Genomic DNA, 15,928 nt, shown 5'->3' with positions numbered 1-15,928 from the left:
CAAGTTGCTTTTTTCTACCAATTTTTACATGTATTTTTACTTTTATTAACTTTTCTGGAACACCTGGGGTACTATGACAATCTTTGTGGTTTTCGGGAACTTGAAGGTGTAAACCAGTTTAAGCCACTGCTCCATTCCTGGGGCCTGCACAGGTATCCAAGGGTAGCCTTTTGAGGTCTTGGGGCTTAAAATTTCATGCTTAGAACACACTAATGCCACCATTGTTTAAAAAACATGTATCTGACAAAAACATAGAATCCATTTTATGTTGGCCAAATAATCTTTTGCAAGAGATCTACCCTGGTGTTTGGTAGTATGCCAAGTGACACTCTATGAGAGAAAACCGATTTTCCCTTTTCTATAAGCTATCAGTTATGTTAGCTTCTTGGTTAGGAGTGAGACTTTCTGTTCCCTTCCTCTTACCATGCTGGGACTTTGTTTAGCTTCAACCTATAGCAGGTCTTGTGCATGCTGTAGCAGTCTCTGAAAGTCAGTATGTATATTAAAAATGGCTTGAAGAGAAGACCTATCTAATAAAGTTGTAGAACTAAGAAAAAAAAAACCATGTATCTGTGAAGGGATGACAAAGATCACTGATGCATCCTTTATCCTCACCTACAATCACCTTTCTGACACGTCAGACTAGCCTGCTTCTTTATCCTATAAATAACCCCAAACCCCGGTTTCCAGGAGTCAGGTCTGAACTTTGTTCTCATTCCACGTACTTGGTTGTCTCATACATGTTTTTTTTCCAGTGACTGGCATGATATGAGCCTGTTTGAGCAAGCCAGGAGCAAGTCCAGACAGACCTTTACCCATGGTTTAACAGCTTCCACTGTGGGGAACCCATGGACTAATCCAAGCACTAACCAGACCACTTGTCCTGGGGACTTGACCCATTACAGCTGACCTGCAAATTTCACTTAGCAGTTGAGAATGCTTCCTAGGCCTAGGAGACATTTTATTCAGTGAGTAAATTTGGTGTAAATAGCTGGGTTCCTGTTTCTTCTTCTCCTTGATTTGGCATTAGTTATGAAAGTCTTAGTTCCAGATACTCTGTATTGGTTTGGCTGCCACTTCCAAGGATCTTGGTTCTCAATACCTTGGTTGGTTGAAGTTTGATGTAGCGTAACATCTGACATTAACACCTACTTGAGACTGAGATAAGGAAATGTGGACAATAAAGGAGACTTTTCTACACCAGCCTGGTATAGCAACTTGCTTGATAGGAAAATTTAGACCACAACCTACAGAAGTTTGAAAACGAAAAGGTTAGTCATATGCACAGGCAGCTTTAACCTGTTCCATTCTGTCATAAAATGATTTAGAGTCATCTGGATTTTTACAAACTGGTAAATCAGGGTTACAGTTATTGTTCTGTCTCATTAATTTATGGTTAATTTAAAAAAGAAAAAAAGGTCTTTTCAAATTGCTACATCCTTCTCTTGCCACAGCAGCTACCACAGCTCCCTAGAGACCATGACTGGGATTCTGTGCTCTCGCTGTGACAGCAGAGGTCTGTTCCCACTCAGGGAACCATGACAGCATTTGGTGACACAGTTAGGAAGCTGTAGTTTCCTCCTTGTACTCTCTCTGTGTAGACCTCATGATGACAGCCCCTTTAACCTCTCGTAGGGATGCTCCAAGGGCTTATGCGATGTCCCACCTTCTCTCTTTACCAACACCTTGGGGAAAAATGAAAATGCATTGAAAAGAACCAAGTGGGCTCCAGTAGACAGTGGTGGAGCCCCTCTTTTTTTTTTCAAATATAATAATTTATTACAGCTTACAGATACAAAGGACTCTACGACTTACAACTTTTTTTTAACAAAAGATTAAAAACTAGCAGATGCTCAATTCTGAAGACAAAATTTGAGTGTCTATTTTCTCAATGGCAAAGGCCCAGTAGACATCATCACACTCACCCTTTGCATTTACAACCCAGCCAGCATGAGGCTGGGGAGATGGCTCAGCCAGCGGGCCTGAGTGTGATCCCAGGACCCACGTGAAAAGCCAAGTATCCACAGCACGTCTCACAAGGAAGGCAGGCAGGAGGATCTCGGAGCCTGGTTGGCCTGTCAACTTATCTATCCTACTTTGGATGTTCCAGGCCAGCGAGAGGACCTGTCTTAAAAATAAAAGGTGGATGGCTTCAGAGGGCTTGCCGATGGCTTCTAGACACACGTGCAAGCAAACACATACCAGGCATAGGGATACTACACGCCTTGGCCTGTGAGGGATCTGACTCCTGGAGTCAGATCCAACTTTGGTGCCCCTCTTTTGTCTCCAGTACAGTCTGCTAACTAATACAAAACATGGGAATTAGTTTGCAGACAAGCATGTCTCTCTGCAGACAAAATAAAGGAACTGGGGGTTGGTTCAATGTCTCAGTGGATGAAGCCATTGCTGTGCAAGCATAAAGACATGAGTTAAGATCCCCAGCACCCATGTAGAAGCTAATCCCATAACATGCATAAATGATGGAGTATATGGAGACAAATGGATTCCAGGGGCTTACTAGCCTGCCAATCTAGCTGAAGCAGTGAATACCAGGTTAAATGGGAACTCATGTCAAAAAGCAAGATGCAGAGTGATAGAGGAAGACCCCCAACATTGAGCTCTGGCTTCCATATACACAGACATGTACTCCCTCCCCCCATGACATGAACACACATGCATACATCACAAACAACAATGAAAAAGAAAGAAAATGAAGAAACTAGCTATGAGAGATCAAGGTCCATTACAGTGTTCAGGCTAGAGAAAAGACATGTCCTGGGTGGCAAAGATGACCTGAAACACACCTTCCTGTCCATGGTCTCTTGTCATTCTTCCTGTCCCTCCTTATAAATCCTTTTGTTTTCCTGAATCCCAAGATAGCACTTTGAGGAAGAGCCTTAAAGCCCAGTGTGAAAAAAAAAAAAAAAAAAGCCCAGTTCCACTGTCAGTCAGTGTGGCCAGTGGGCCAGTGGCTTACATGAAAGAGTATCAGGAAAAGAAAGGGTTTTGTGGGCCTCCAACCAGGGGGTGGGGAGCGGGAGGATAGGGTTCTGGAGGGGTGGGAGGGCTTCCAGGCAGATGCCATCAATGCAAAGCTCGCTCGTGTGGAGTTCCTGGGGAGCCTAATTGCAGCTACATCCTGGTAGACGGTGGGATGGACATTAATTCTTGGAGTAATTAAGTCTCTTGATGCAATTTTGATGTTGTCCACAAGTGTCCACAAAGATGACTGGTTAGGTTGTGAGACTGGTGACATTTTCCCTACTCTTAATTTCAGGTCAAGCTGACTATTGGCTAATTATCTGGGGAGTAAGGTAAGACAGGAGTAAGGTAAGTAAGACAGAACAAACAATGCCAAATTGACTTGTTAGTGCTGGGAGGACCGTTTTAGGGCTTCATCACTGTGAAGAGACACCATGACCAAGGCAACTCTTATAAAGGAAAACATTTCATTGGGGCTAACAGTCTCAGATGTTTAGCCCATTACCATCATGGCAGGAAACATGATAGCATGCAGGCAGACATGGTGCTGGAGGAGTTGAGAGTCCTACATTCTTATCCATAGGCAGCAGAAAATGTCTTCCACACGGCAGAGCTTGAGCATAGGAGACTTCTCCTATGCCTGCCTCCACAGTGACACACTTCTCCAACAAGGCCACACCTACTCCAACAAGGCCACACCTCCTAATAGTGTCACTCCCCATGGCTCAAGCATTCCAACATATGAGTCTATGGGAGCCATATCTATTCAAATCACAAGTACCTTAACCCATTTGCCAGCATCAATGGTGCTAGAAGACCCTCAACCCATTTCCCAGTTTCAGTGAGGATAGGAGAAAACTGAGCCCTCACAAGCTTCAGTGATGCTAGGAGCATCTTAGCACATTCACTAGCTTCAGTGGTAAAGGATCACTTTAATCCAGTCATTGGTGTCACCTCTATCATCTAAAATTAGAGATCATCTAAACCCTTGGATGAATCTGGTTCTTCCCTGCCAACTCATGAACGGTCTTTGAGTACTAGGCACACTGTTTAGTTCTAATAACAGACAGAGACCCGGAGGTCGGCAGATAGTGGGAGTGATATGGAGTAGAAGAACCAAGAACTCTCTCGATAAATCTAGCTTTATCCAGGATGTAGGAGTAGCTTTCTGGAGCAGTCCTAGGGTGAAGGAGTGTCCCGAGAGACAGAGATGAGCCACTCCTGAGGGAGGGGATTGAAGGGCAATAGGCTTCTTGGGCAGAGTCAGCATTTGGTTGAAGCCAGAGTAGTTAAAATACTCCCTATTCTGGACCAGAGAAAGTGTCAGCATTCAAACTAACAAAGCTTGCTTTAGCTTCCTCCACTGGGCAGGTGCAATGGCCTTGAGGCAGAGATGCTGACCTCCACTCATTTGCCTCTTGTTTAAAAAGTCTGGAATTCATGGGACACTAACAATAATCACAATATGGCCTCCATATCCTCCAAACTTAAAAGCAAGTCAGTCCTCAGCTGTTTAGTGGCTAAAGTATGATTCATCCTGTGTCATTTGGTCCCAGATACCTGAGTGGGGTAGTGAGGGAATGAAGACAGACTTGGGCCAGATGTGTTGTGCACACTCCGACAGAGGGGCACCAACTATGCAGCAACCTGGAACCCTAGCATGTTTATGCTCAGCCGAGTTAACTCTTTTTGGGAGGAGGTCTCTGTAGGTGAGCCGTCTTAGGCTCTAAGTGTCAAGAGACTGAAGAAATAAGTTTCACAGATGCAAGAAACAAAGCTGTAAGAACGAAGTTCTGGGAATATAGGAGCAAGGTCTCAGTGGTCAGAGTGACCAAGCTTAATGGAAACTAGCCAAAACAAAAACAACTGACCCCCCCCCACCCCTTCCTGTGGTAAATCCTGAGAACAACCACAAGGTGTCATCCTGACCCTGCTGGACCACCCAGCGCCCCCCCCCCACTCCTTCCCCAAGGGACGTGCCAACTTAGCCCTTTCCCACTGATTCTCCAAGGCCAGGTGTAGGGTTAGATGAGGAAAGTGACTAATTGAGCCAAGAACAGCCCCTTGAGCAGGCCAGCCAATACCTGACCAGATCCTTTGTCCTGTGTACCACCAATAAGAATGAACCAGCTACCCAGTTGCTGAAGTCTGCCCTCTGTAAGGAATAAAAGTTGTGTGCTTTTTGGGTTCAGGGTTGCCTCTCCCTGCGTGGATGAGCAACCCTACGTTCGTAGATTAAAAACCTTACACCCTCTTGCTATTGCAGTGATCACTTTGTCAATCTGTGCTCTGTGGGTAGCGCTCATGAGGCAGGGCCACTTTGGGAACTTACAACAGGAGGAAAAAGTTGTAGTTGTTAGGGGGGCTTTGCACATACTCCTCCACACTGCCAACATTCACACTTGCACCAGAAGAAGGCTTCACCATCCCTCTGAGCCTGATTCTGAGGGAAAAGCTTTGCTGATTCCACATGGGTCTGAGGCCTTGGTCCTTGACACAGCCAGCTCATGTCAAACAACACACATTCACTTAGGATGTCACTAGCTCAGGACTTCATCTGTTTCCTACAGGTAGGGAGTAGAGAGGACACTGGGATACTCTGTACTGGTACTTGGAAAGCAAAAGCAGCTCTGATTGGGAAAAGAAAGGAAATAAGTTAAAGGCAAGAAGGGGACATGGAAAGATGATAGGGAAGGAAACAAAATAAAAACAAACTGTAATGACTCAGATACTATGATTAAAAAATGCACAAACCTGTCAGTAAGGTCACAGGAAAGACCCAGTGACACCTGAAGGAGAGATCACTGGAAGTCATCAGCCATCTGAAACGCCTCTCAGGCCGGATTCCACCCTGAGGTTAACTTGGGTTCAGTCCATTTGCCTTTAAAGGTGGTACTGTGAACACACAAACACACACACACACACACACACACACACACACACACACACATTTCTTTTATCAAAGAGTTGCCCTTCAAACTGCCTTGTCACCTGAGAAAACAGAGTCCTTCTTACAGGTTCTTAATCTTGAAAATAAAGGATTTAGGAAAGGAGCCACCAAGAAACTCCGGGGCAGTTTTACTGCTGTGTTAAGAGAAAAACAACAGGACAGTCAGCTTTAAGGAGGAAAGAGACCGGAAGAGAAAAGAAGTTTTGCTTTCAGAGTTAAAGGTCAAACGCAGGCTGTTCAGCAGCGGGAGATTCCTAGCAGCTGTGTGGGCTTCCTTATGAGAAAGGAATGCCTCCTGTCAGGGCAAGCCAACAGGATGAAGAGTTGAGTTAGTGCTCAGAAAGGGAAAATGGAAAGAAAACAAAGTTCTGAGTTCTAACTCAGAAAGCAGCAGACTTAGCAGTGAAGATCCACAAGCAACTTCATGGAGTAGGGGTATTTGTGTGGGACCTAGTGGGAATGGGTGGCTGCCCCTCCCTTTTTCTGGTCATGTCTTCAGGCATATCTTGTTTCTTTCCACCTCCCCACCCCCCAACCCCCCTGCTTCAGGCTGGTTGTAAAACAGGATTTCCTCCGGTGTCAGAAGGTATCCAGCATTGTCTGGGTCTGGGAGGCATTTGTTGTCTCTATCAAAAAAGTATCACCAGCCATTGACCAGGTCAACTGTAAAGGGAAACGCTGACCATCAGCCATCCTATGCATCTCCAAGGCAGCTGACATATTGATACTCATTTCTCAAATGGTACCTGGAAAGTAGATGGCAACAGTGAATAGTCTCTCCTACCTCGCTGACACTCACCCTATGCCACATCATAGCAGTGGGAAAAGCCCTGGTGTTCCAGTCTCATTCAAAGGTCTTGTCACTGTGGCAAACACCCAGGAGAAATGGTATAAAGGAAGGAGGATGGTGGGCTGCCGTGCCGTGCATGGAGATCTCTGGTCCAGCTAGGTTGGTGCATCCAGGAGAAAGGAGGAGAACTCAGGTAGGTGTTGTTCTCGCCTCTGTTTCAGGCCAGGCCTAGTCAGCAGGAGACTGACTAGCGGCGAGGGGTGCAGGGGAGTTCTGGCAGCCATGATTTCGGGAGAGTGGATCTCTTCCCCAAGCAGCTCTGTGACAGCTCAGGAAGCTCTCAGATGATGGAGTGATTCTCGTACGCCTTTAATTCTGAACACGACAGTTAAACACAGTTTTTTTGGATGGGTCAGACTTCATCTACATATTCGGGGGTGTGGTCCTGTCTCTTAAGACTGATCTATCAGCCTACATGATTTGTGGTCAGCTCCTTACCTGTGGAGGAGGGTTTGGGGGCATCGCTCTACATGACTTGGTCTGTTTCAAACCTCTCTACAGGGGTTTGGGGAGACTGCAGCTAGTGGCACCCTGATCTAGAATGCTGGGAATACGCCTGTCATCCCTTTTAGGGTCCCCCAGGGATTTAACCTGTATCGACCAGGAATCAGGGTACCTTTTCAACTCGACGTCCCACATAGGATTCTTTATCTCACTGCTTCTGAGGTGTCAATCCAGGGTCACCTGGGTCTGAAGTAAGATTGAGCATCCCAGTGTCACGAGTGTGTGGAGTAGAAGGGTGTTCACCCTCATGGCAGCCAGGAACCAAAGAGAATGACTTAGAGAAGGGGAGAAAGGAAAAGATACGTCCTTCAAAGGTATGCCCTGATTCGCTACTTCTCCAGCCACTGCCTACCCACTGATATCATCAAATGTAGAATCTGTCAATGGGTTAACTCACCAGCCACTGCCTACCCACTGATATCATCAAATGTAGAATCTGTCAATGGGTTAACTCACCAGCCACTGCCTACCCACTGATATCATCAAATGTAGAATCTGTCAATGGGTTAACTCACCAGCCACTGCCTACCCACTGATATCATCAAATGTAGAATCTGTCAATGGGTTAACTCACCAGCCACTGCCTACCCACTGATATCATCAAATGTAGAATCTGTCAATGGGTTAACTCCTTGGTGAGGTCAGGACACTCCTGACCCAGTAACAAAAACCTCCCTCAACACTGCTTTCATCAGACACTAGGCTTTCAATACATGGGCCTTCTGTAGGCAACATCATGTCCACAGAGTGTCTTTCCCTTTCTTCACTGGCCTTTTCTCTTTGGGCCCTGGTTTTCTGGAGTCCTGGTACTGCCTTGAGAATGGACTCAGTCTGACAGGGAGTCCTCTCCAGTCCTTAGCACACACCTCTCCAGGCACCTTAACTCTCAGATGCTTATGTTTTGATTGCACTCACCTGTAACCCCAACACTTGTGAGGCTGGGACAGGAAGATAACAAGTTGAAGGCCAGCCAGTACCACACTACTGTTGCAGAATATTTGATTACAAAGTGAATCCGACAATTGTGTTATTTACTAGAAAAACCTGTTTCTATTTGTGGTGTGACTCAGCCCTAGCACATACCTATAATCCATGAGCTGCCAGTTTATTGTAAACAGGCTTAAATAAAGTCAACCTTAGACCAAGGCTCAGAGCAAGCAACCAGTTGACAGGGAGTGAACATAGGAAAAAAAACAATAGAGAGTAAGAGGAAGTCAGGAAGACAGGTAGAAAGAGATGGACAGGAAGTAGAAAGGAGGGACATTCGGTTTGAAAGGTTTTGAGAGACAGCATGGAGAAGAACTTCCTTTTTCCTTTTCCTTTTGGGACATCATCAGCTGAGGCTTTTTCTGCCTCTCTTAGCAGGCTTTAACCCCCAGCATCTGTCTCCAGAGTCTGTATTGGTAAAATCTAATGTTGAGCCCTGCATAGCTGTAGTCATTTTCTTTCATGCCCACCAGGTAGTTCATTTATTTCTGTAATATGCCTGCCAGTCATTGATGCAGAAAAATAATATGGCTCAGAACAGGGTCATGATGAACATATAACCTGTTATGCTCTGCACGTTACAAGGTTTGTTAATCTTAAGAAGTTCCATAACTATAAGCTTCGAGTAGGACCCATAAAATTAAAGGTCAATATGAATGGTTCTCTCTAAAATGGCTTGAGTCAGGGCCAACCACCAGGCAGCACTTCCAGCACATGCATATGAGCTGGTTATGGTTTCTGCAGCTTTAGCCTTTGTGAGCTGGCCCTGAGAAATGCCCATCATGCAGCTTTCAGCTGTTGCCCTGGTCAATCAGTCTTTAGATGTGTGTTCAATAAACCATCCCTGTCTGACTGAGATTGGTGTTTGTGTTTGTGGTGTGTGTGGCAAGTCCTGGACCCTGGTATATAATGTTTGAGATTTTGTTAAAAACAACATTTGGTGTTCCAACCCATGGCAGGACCACATGGACAGAAAAATCAGGCTAGCCTCGGACAACCCTGAGAAACCATCTAATTTGGTAAGGCTTCTAGGAAATCCTCAAGAAGAGAGTGAAGGATGGGAAATACCATTGGATTAGGTGATAGGATGGTGTTTAGTGCTACTTTAGATGGCTTGAAGATAGAGTCAGGAAACTAAAAGCTAGATGACTTAGGTGAAGTTGGCTCAGTACTGATTATGATTATTATATTTTTTAGTATTTCATAGTTTATCCTTAATAGCCATGGTAGCTTCCTGTATGCTCTCATAGAAAAAAATCTTTAGGGATACAGGAAAAAGAACAATGTGAAAAGTATATCAATAAGATACAAGCCCTAGAAGGACTTAGAAATGAAAATAAGAAAAATACTCAGACAGAGGGATTTAGATAAGAACCTGCTGCACCCCATATGATGTGAAGAGGGGTGGGCCAAGGTTGTTAGAAAATCAACCTTATTTTATCCAATTGCTATACAAGACCTACCAGCAGACAATAACTACTCTCAAGTTATGAAATAATTAAATGGAATCCTACAGACATATTAGATTTGAAGAGATTTAAGAAAGCTATCATTTCATATGGTATGCATTCACCCTATGCGAAACAGACATTAAATTGGCAACACAACAGAATTATTCCCCAAGACTGGAAAGATTTAGCAACAGCAATATTGAAAGCTGGTCTTCAGCTACAATGGTAAACATGGTGCAAAGAGGAAGCTAGGGCCACAGAATAACAAAATAGGGTTAGAGGTATTAATGTCTCCCAGGGTCAGTTGGTGGGGTCAGTATGCTGAGTGACAAAGCCAGCTTGAATTTAATAATCACACCTTAGTGCTATGTTATTTGGTGGCTTTACATGCTTGGGACAAGGTTGAAGAATCAGGAAAGAGGTCTGAGTCACTTATTAAAATTATATGAGACCCAAAAAAGCCTTCGCTGATTTTTTTTTTGAAAAGATTGACTTCAGGTGTAAATAGAATAGTATCAGATTCAGAAGTCAGAAAAATACTCATGGAATCTTTGGCTTTCAAAAATACTAATCCAGAATGCAAAGGGGTAATTCGACCTTTAAAGGCAAGATCAGCACCAATAGATGAATGGATTAGAAATACAGCTGATATTGGATCTCATGTTTATGATGCTACTCTGATAGGAGAAGAAATTTCTAAAACTATTAAGAAAATTCCAAATGACAGATGTTTTAATTGTGGTAAACCACAATTTTGAGAAGGGACTGTAGGCAAGGCATTCCTAGAAATATTTTTTTTCCTTAAAGATAATCCAAAAAGAAGGCCCCAGCCTTCTCAAGTATACAGAAGTTGTGTCAAAGGCCAGAATTGGACTAATGAATGCAAATCAACAAGGAGCACACAAAGTAACCCTCTGCCATTGGGAAACGCCCTGAGGGGCCTCATGCATGCCCCAATATCAAATTCAATTCAATCATTCCCTATCATTGTAGGAAAACCCTGTCTACATAGCAATTAAAAGATTTAACACCTGTTATTAAAAAGAGCAATGCTCTGGATATAAGCAAGGATAGAACGGCTTCAACAGATAAAAAAATTAGAGACCATAGAAAAGTACTTTGGCAAAAACTGCTATAAGTGATCAGAGACCAAAGCTAAAATTACAAATGAACGACATTAAAATGGAAGCTTTAGTAGACAAAAGAGCAAATGTAACAATCATTTCACCAAAATTTTGGCATCCAGATTGACCTCTTCAAGTGGTAGACATTCAGCTTCTAGGGATTGCAACTTTATCTCAGGTAAAACAAAGTACAAAACGGGTAGAGTGTATAGGCCCAGAAGGCCTACATTCTACAAAGGCCTACACTCTACAAAGAAGAAAATTAAAGCCGTATGTAGATAATATTGTCATGAATTTATGGGGAGTGATTTGTTGCAGCAAAGGAAAACACAGGTTAACATTCTTCCAGTCTAGGAAATAAACCATAAAATAAAGAACGCTTCTGAGGAAAATGTTATTTTCGAATTAAGAGTTTGCCAAAGCACACTTGTTTACTGGAATGAAATATAAAAAAAAAAAAAAATGGGTTTTCTAAAACTACGTGTTTTAGCTCCATCTTAGGATGTTAGAGTTGTTGAGGCCTACTCCTTTTAACTTGGCTGTAGCCATTTTGTATTCAGTCTCCATTTTGTTCATAAGATGAAATTAAGTTCTCAGACTCTACTTCCCAGAAGTAATTATCCATATCTGGTACTAAAGAATGTTACTAATACGCCAAAAAGTTATGGTTGAGTCATCTGTAACCTGTTATCTCAATGGTCTGAAATTCCCCAGTTCACCACCTGTCTACCACCATCCCTCACCCCACTCAGGATACTGATAATACTAATTAGACAAAAATCTGTGCCACTTCACTGCTTGCCTTTGAATTTTTGCACCCATTTTTTCCTAGAAAAAAGCCTGCCCTGAGGACAGACTGGTGCCACAATTAGGTTTTTCCTTCTTGTGGTCCTGGACATCCAGTGTTACGGTGTATATTTAATAACCCATTCTTGCTTAGTGTACATATGGTTTGTATGACAATCGCCAGGCCCCACATGGCCCACGTTGTCTTGGACATCAGCTTTCGAGGTTTTATTTTCTTAAATAGAAAGGGTATTTTTATTGTTTGGTATTAAAGACATGCTTTTAAATGTTTTAAGTAAATTCATAGGGTTACCATAGTTCAACTTGCTTTCTAAATCTTTAAGAGTTGGAGTGATTTGGAGCTAAGATAAAATATTTGAGCGAGGTGATCATAGCCCATCCCTTTAATCCAAGCAGAGACAGGCAGATCTCTATAAATTAATTGTTTTCTAAATGCTAGAGTTATAGTGAACAAGATGGACGTGGTGCATGCTTTTAATCCCAATACCCAGGTACAAATGCAGATACAGCTCCTAATTGGGAGAAATCACATACTTACAAGGTATTATAAAAACCCTCTGCAGGATTGGTAGAAAGGGATTTAATTTCTAATGGGGACAGGGACAAAGAACAGCTTTTGCCACTGCAAGTAAACTCATCTTCATGCATGCAATCCTGACCAATATTGAATCAGATAACACCATAACTATGGATATCATAGTTTTTGGTGAATTGGCAACTGTTGACTCTCAATAAAGCAAAAGGGAGTCCAACAATGTTTGCCTGCTGGCTTCTATTGCAAATGCTTTCCATGTATGGAGAATATTTTCTCTTTGAGAAACAAATCTGGACATTTTATGAGGCATGGTGTGGTGGTCTGAATATCCTTGGCCCAAGGAGAAAGTGTGTTACTGTGGGGGTGGGCTATGAGACCCTCCTCCTAGCCACGTGGGAGACAAGATTTAGAACTCTTGGTTCCTCCAGCACCATGCCTGCCTGCATGCTGTGATGTGTCCTACTTTGGTGATAATGTACTGAATCTCTAAACCTGTAAGCCAGTCCCAATTAAATGTTGTCCTTATAAGAGTTGCCTTGGTCATGGCGTCTGTTCACAGCAGTAAAACCCTAACTCAGACACAAGGAGAATACTCAGTCACTGCCAACCACCCTATGGTCATAAGCATACAATACCCCTTACAATGATGGATTGGACCTGTTCAAAGGTAGAGTCCTTTGCAGGCTTAGCCGTGGAAGGAAGGGTACTACAGTGAACTAGTACTGTCTGAATTCCCTCATGCCCAGATGTGGTAGCAAAGGGGTCTGTACCTTCCAAAAAAAAAAGGCACCTATTGAGCTGTGGGGACCAACAGAAAGGTCCTGACTTTTGGCTAACACATGGTTAACTGATGGCTCATCAACAAAAGCTAATGGAACAAAAGCTAATGGAAAGCAGCAGCCTATACAGACCAGGGGATGGAATGGCCACTACTGAGGAAGGAACCACAAAATCAGTGCAAGTCTGTGTGTTACAGAAGCCAGAGCCTGGGCTCCTGGATGACCGTGTGGAGCAAAGCGTGCTTCCCTCCTATTTCCAATGAGTTCTGTGGACTGATGACGTGAGTGGATAGCCTTGACTCTGTCAGGGGCTATCACTGGAGTAGTCTGGAGACTCTGCTATGTTATACCCCATAGCCATGAGTACTTTGGAGCCTTCATGTCCTCACTTTCATTCATGCACTGCCTAGGAACTGCGGCCTCAAGTCAGAGATTGGAGGCACAGACAGTGAACACAGAGGGGGGTGTGAAGGTCAGTGGGCCCCTGTGGTCATTATTGTAGTTCTGTAGGATGAGGGCGGGCCAAATGCAGTAAGGGGCGGGGAAGATGCAAATGAGGGCGGAGCAGAAGCAGATGAGGGCGGAGCCTATTCAGGTGAGTTCAAAGAAAGGCATTGTGTGCGAACTGCTGGCTGAGCACTAGTTGCTGGGTGAAGTGGGGGCCTCACCCCAACTCGGCTTTAGCTTCCTTGGAAGGGTCTTGTAGGGTTTTCAGAGCTATGCATCCCAGTGAGGGACCAGGACTTAGATGATCCCCTATAGCCAGATGGGAAGGGAGGAGCCAGGGTAGATAATATAAATGGCAAACTTGTGGCTTCTTTCTCCTGCTCCTGACCAGAGACTAAGGCCCAAATGCTTTTTCCTCAAAGGCTAGATCAGGACGTGTTTACCCCAAAGTGGACTTTCCTGTCTCACAGTCTTTGTTTAAACTGACCAACCCTAAATGAGAGTAGAAAGACCTTTAAAAGTCTCAGCCCTCAAGACTTAAGTCTCTGCTTTGTGGAGGGTCTTTCTCTCCATGAGCCCTACTTGTGTGAGTGTTTCCTTGTCCCTAATCAAAACCTTTCCTTTCTGGTCACTCCTGTGTGTTGTGTCTAGGATTCTCATGCCACTACCTGTCGCACTTGAGATTCTCCTGCCTTTTAATCCCTTTAGTGACAGAGAAAATGTACCTGATCAAAACCCACCAGATGATAACATCAGGTTGGCCTTGAACTCACCCTATAAGCTAAGCCGACCTCTAGGCCTACCTCTAGCTTCTGTCTCCCAAGTGCTGGGTGTTGGTATTCTGTCTAAGCTCCATCCCCACAGCTACCCCGGAACAGCCAGATATGTTCCGCCCTACAGTTGCCTGGCAACAGCCAGCTGTGCCTGAGTATAAAGGGGGCTGCTTGCCCCCTCCTCTCCCTCTTACTCCCTTCTTGCTTTCTCTTCCCCTATGTTCCTGTCCATTCTCTTTCCATCCCCTGCTTCCCTCCACGTGCCCATGGCCAGCCTTCTTTGTTCCTCCCTTCTACTCTTCTCCTCTCATTAAATCTCTCCATGTGGAACCATGTTGGCTTGGTGTGTTCTGTCCGGGCACGAGCTGAGATTTAAACCCTAACACTGGGATGATAGGTGTGTGCCTCACATCTGATTTGGGAAATATGTCATTTAGTAATAAATAGTGAGCAAGTTTGCTCCTTATCCAGGGTGGGGGAGATGGTGTCATTTAAGCTGTTCACTTGTAAGCACAACCTGAGAAATGGCCCAGGCAAGGAGCACTTGGGACGTTGCAGTCTCGAGGTCCCCTACATCCAGGAATAGTCAGGGCCAGAGGTGGACTGCCTTTCACAAAGACCTGCCTCCTGGCCTGACAGATGTTTGGCCAGATAGGACTTCCCCTCGGCTGCACTGACTCACCTGGCAGGTACAGGCTGGGATCAAACCCACTCACTTCAGTTTCTGCAGCATTTAACACGGAGGCTGGGCGGGAACACGGCTCAGTAGAGCAGGAGCCAAGCACGAATATGTGAGTCCAGCCTTAGCTCCTTAGCCCAAGCACTCTGTGGACGGCTAGTGCCTCATAGGTGCTGGGTAGCTTAGTCCGTTTGTTTGCTCCTATAACAAATCACCCGAGACTGGGGAATTAAGGAATAGAGACATGTCTTGGTGTTCTGGATGCTGCCGTGCCTGAAGGCGAGGGCCAGGACTGAGATAGTGCTAACTCCATGACTTCTGACTCCATTACCCCTGATGACATCACATGGGAAGAAGTGTGCATATACCTGAGGTAGTTCACTTCTTTAGGAAAGCCGCTACCAAAATAATTAAACCAAGCCCACAGCGACGGCATCCATCCATCCATCCATCCATCCATCCATCCATCCATCCATCCACAAGCACTCACCTTCTTGATGACGCCACGGTGGAGGTGGCCACGCCCCTGGCTTCCTTCCACTCCTCTGGCTTCACCACCCTATTTCCCTCTTGGGTTTTATTTTTGCCTCTAATGTTTCTCTTCCTTGTAGTTCTCTTTTAGATTCCAGGAATGATAGCTTGAGCGACAAATGTCTTTACGACAAAGTACCTCTGAGAGCCAGCGAGTCTCACTGAGTGGGTTACCTCACCTGCAAAAGAGGACACTTGCCCACAGTTGTGATTCTGCATTTGAACAAGAGCAGTCCCCTCGTGGGACCCAGACTACGTCCCTCAAGTGATAACAACATAGTGACTCCTCAGAAACCCTTGAAGGACAAAACAGATCAATAGGCCAGCCCCAGCCTGGTAAAAATGCCAGCCATGTGTGTCTGCTAGGGTTTCTATTGCTGTGATAAAACATCTCGGCCCATAGTAATTTAGGGAGGGAAGGGCTTATTTTATTTACAGTTCCAGATCATGGTCCATCATCCAGAGAAGTCAGGGCAGGACCTCAGGCAAGACCCTGAAAGCAGGAGCCACTGATGTTAGCATTTTGTCT

At 44.6% G+C, this 15,928-nt stretch overlaps 1 protein-coding gene across 1 annotated transcript in view; it reads right to left on the bottom strand.

Annotated features, from left to right (window-relative positions):
- Gars1 (glycyl-tRNA synthetase 1) overlaps positions 1–15,911 on the bottom strand; it is a 57,938-nt gene extending 42,027 nt beyond the window's left edge. Inside the window, exons 1-4 of the mRNA XM_063285772.1 lie at positions 15,836–15,911; positions 15,359–15,578; positions 7,399–7,560; positions 6,732–7,097 (exon numbers count right to left, since the gene is read on the bottom strand). Of these exons, the coding sequence (XP_063141842.1) occupies positions 6,732–6,746 (15 nt within the window). The 5' untranslated portion in view covers positions 6,747–7,097; positions 7,399–7,560; positions 15,359–15,578; positions 15,836–15,911. The remainder of the gene's footprint in view (positions 1–6,731; positions 7,098–7,398; positions 7,561–15,358; positions 15,579–15,835) is intronic.
- Between the last annotated feature and the right edge of the window lie 17 nt (positions 15,912–15,928).

Source organism: Rattus norvegicus, chromosome 4 (assembly GCF_036323735.1).
Source record: "Rattus norvegicus strain BN/NHsdMcwi chromosome 4, GRCr8, whole genome shotgun sequence".
NCBI lineage: Eukaryota > Metazoa > Chordata > Mammalia > Rodentia > Muridae > Rattus > Rattus norvegicus.
The sequence above is the reverse complement of the archived record's forward strand: the minus strand, read 5'-3'. Positions and strand labels throughout refer to the sequence as shown.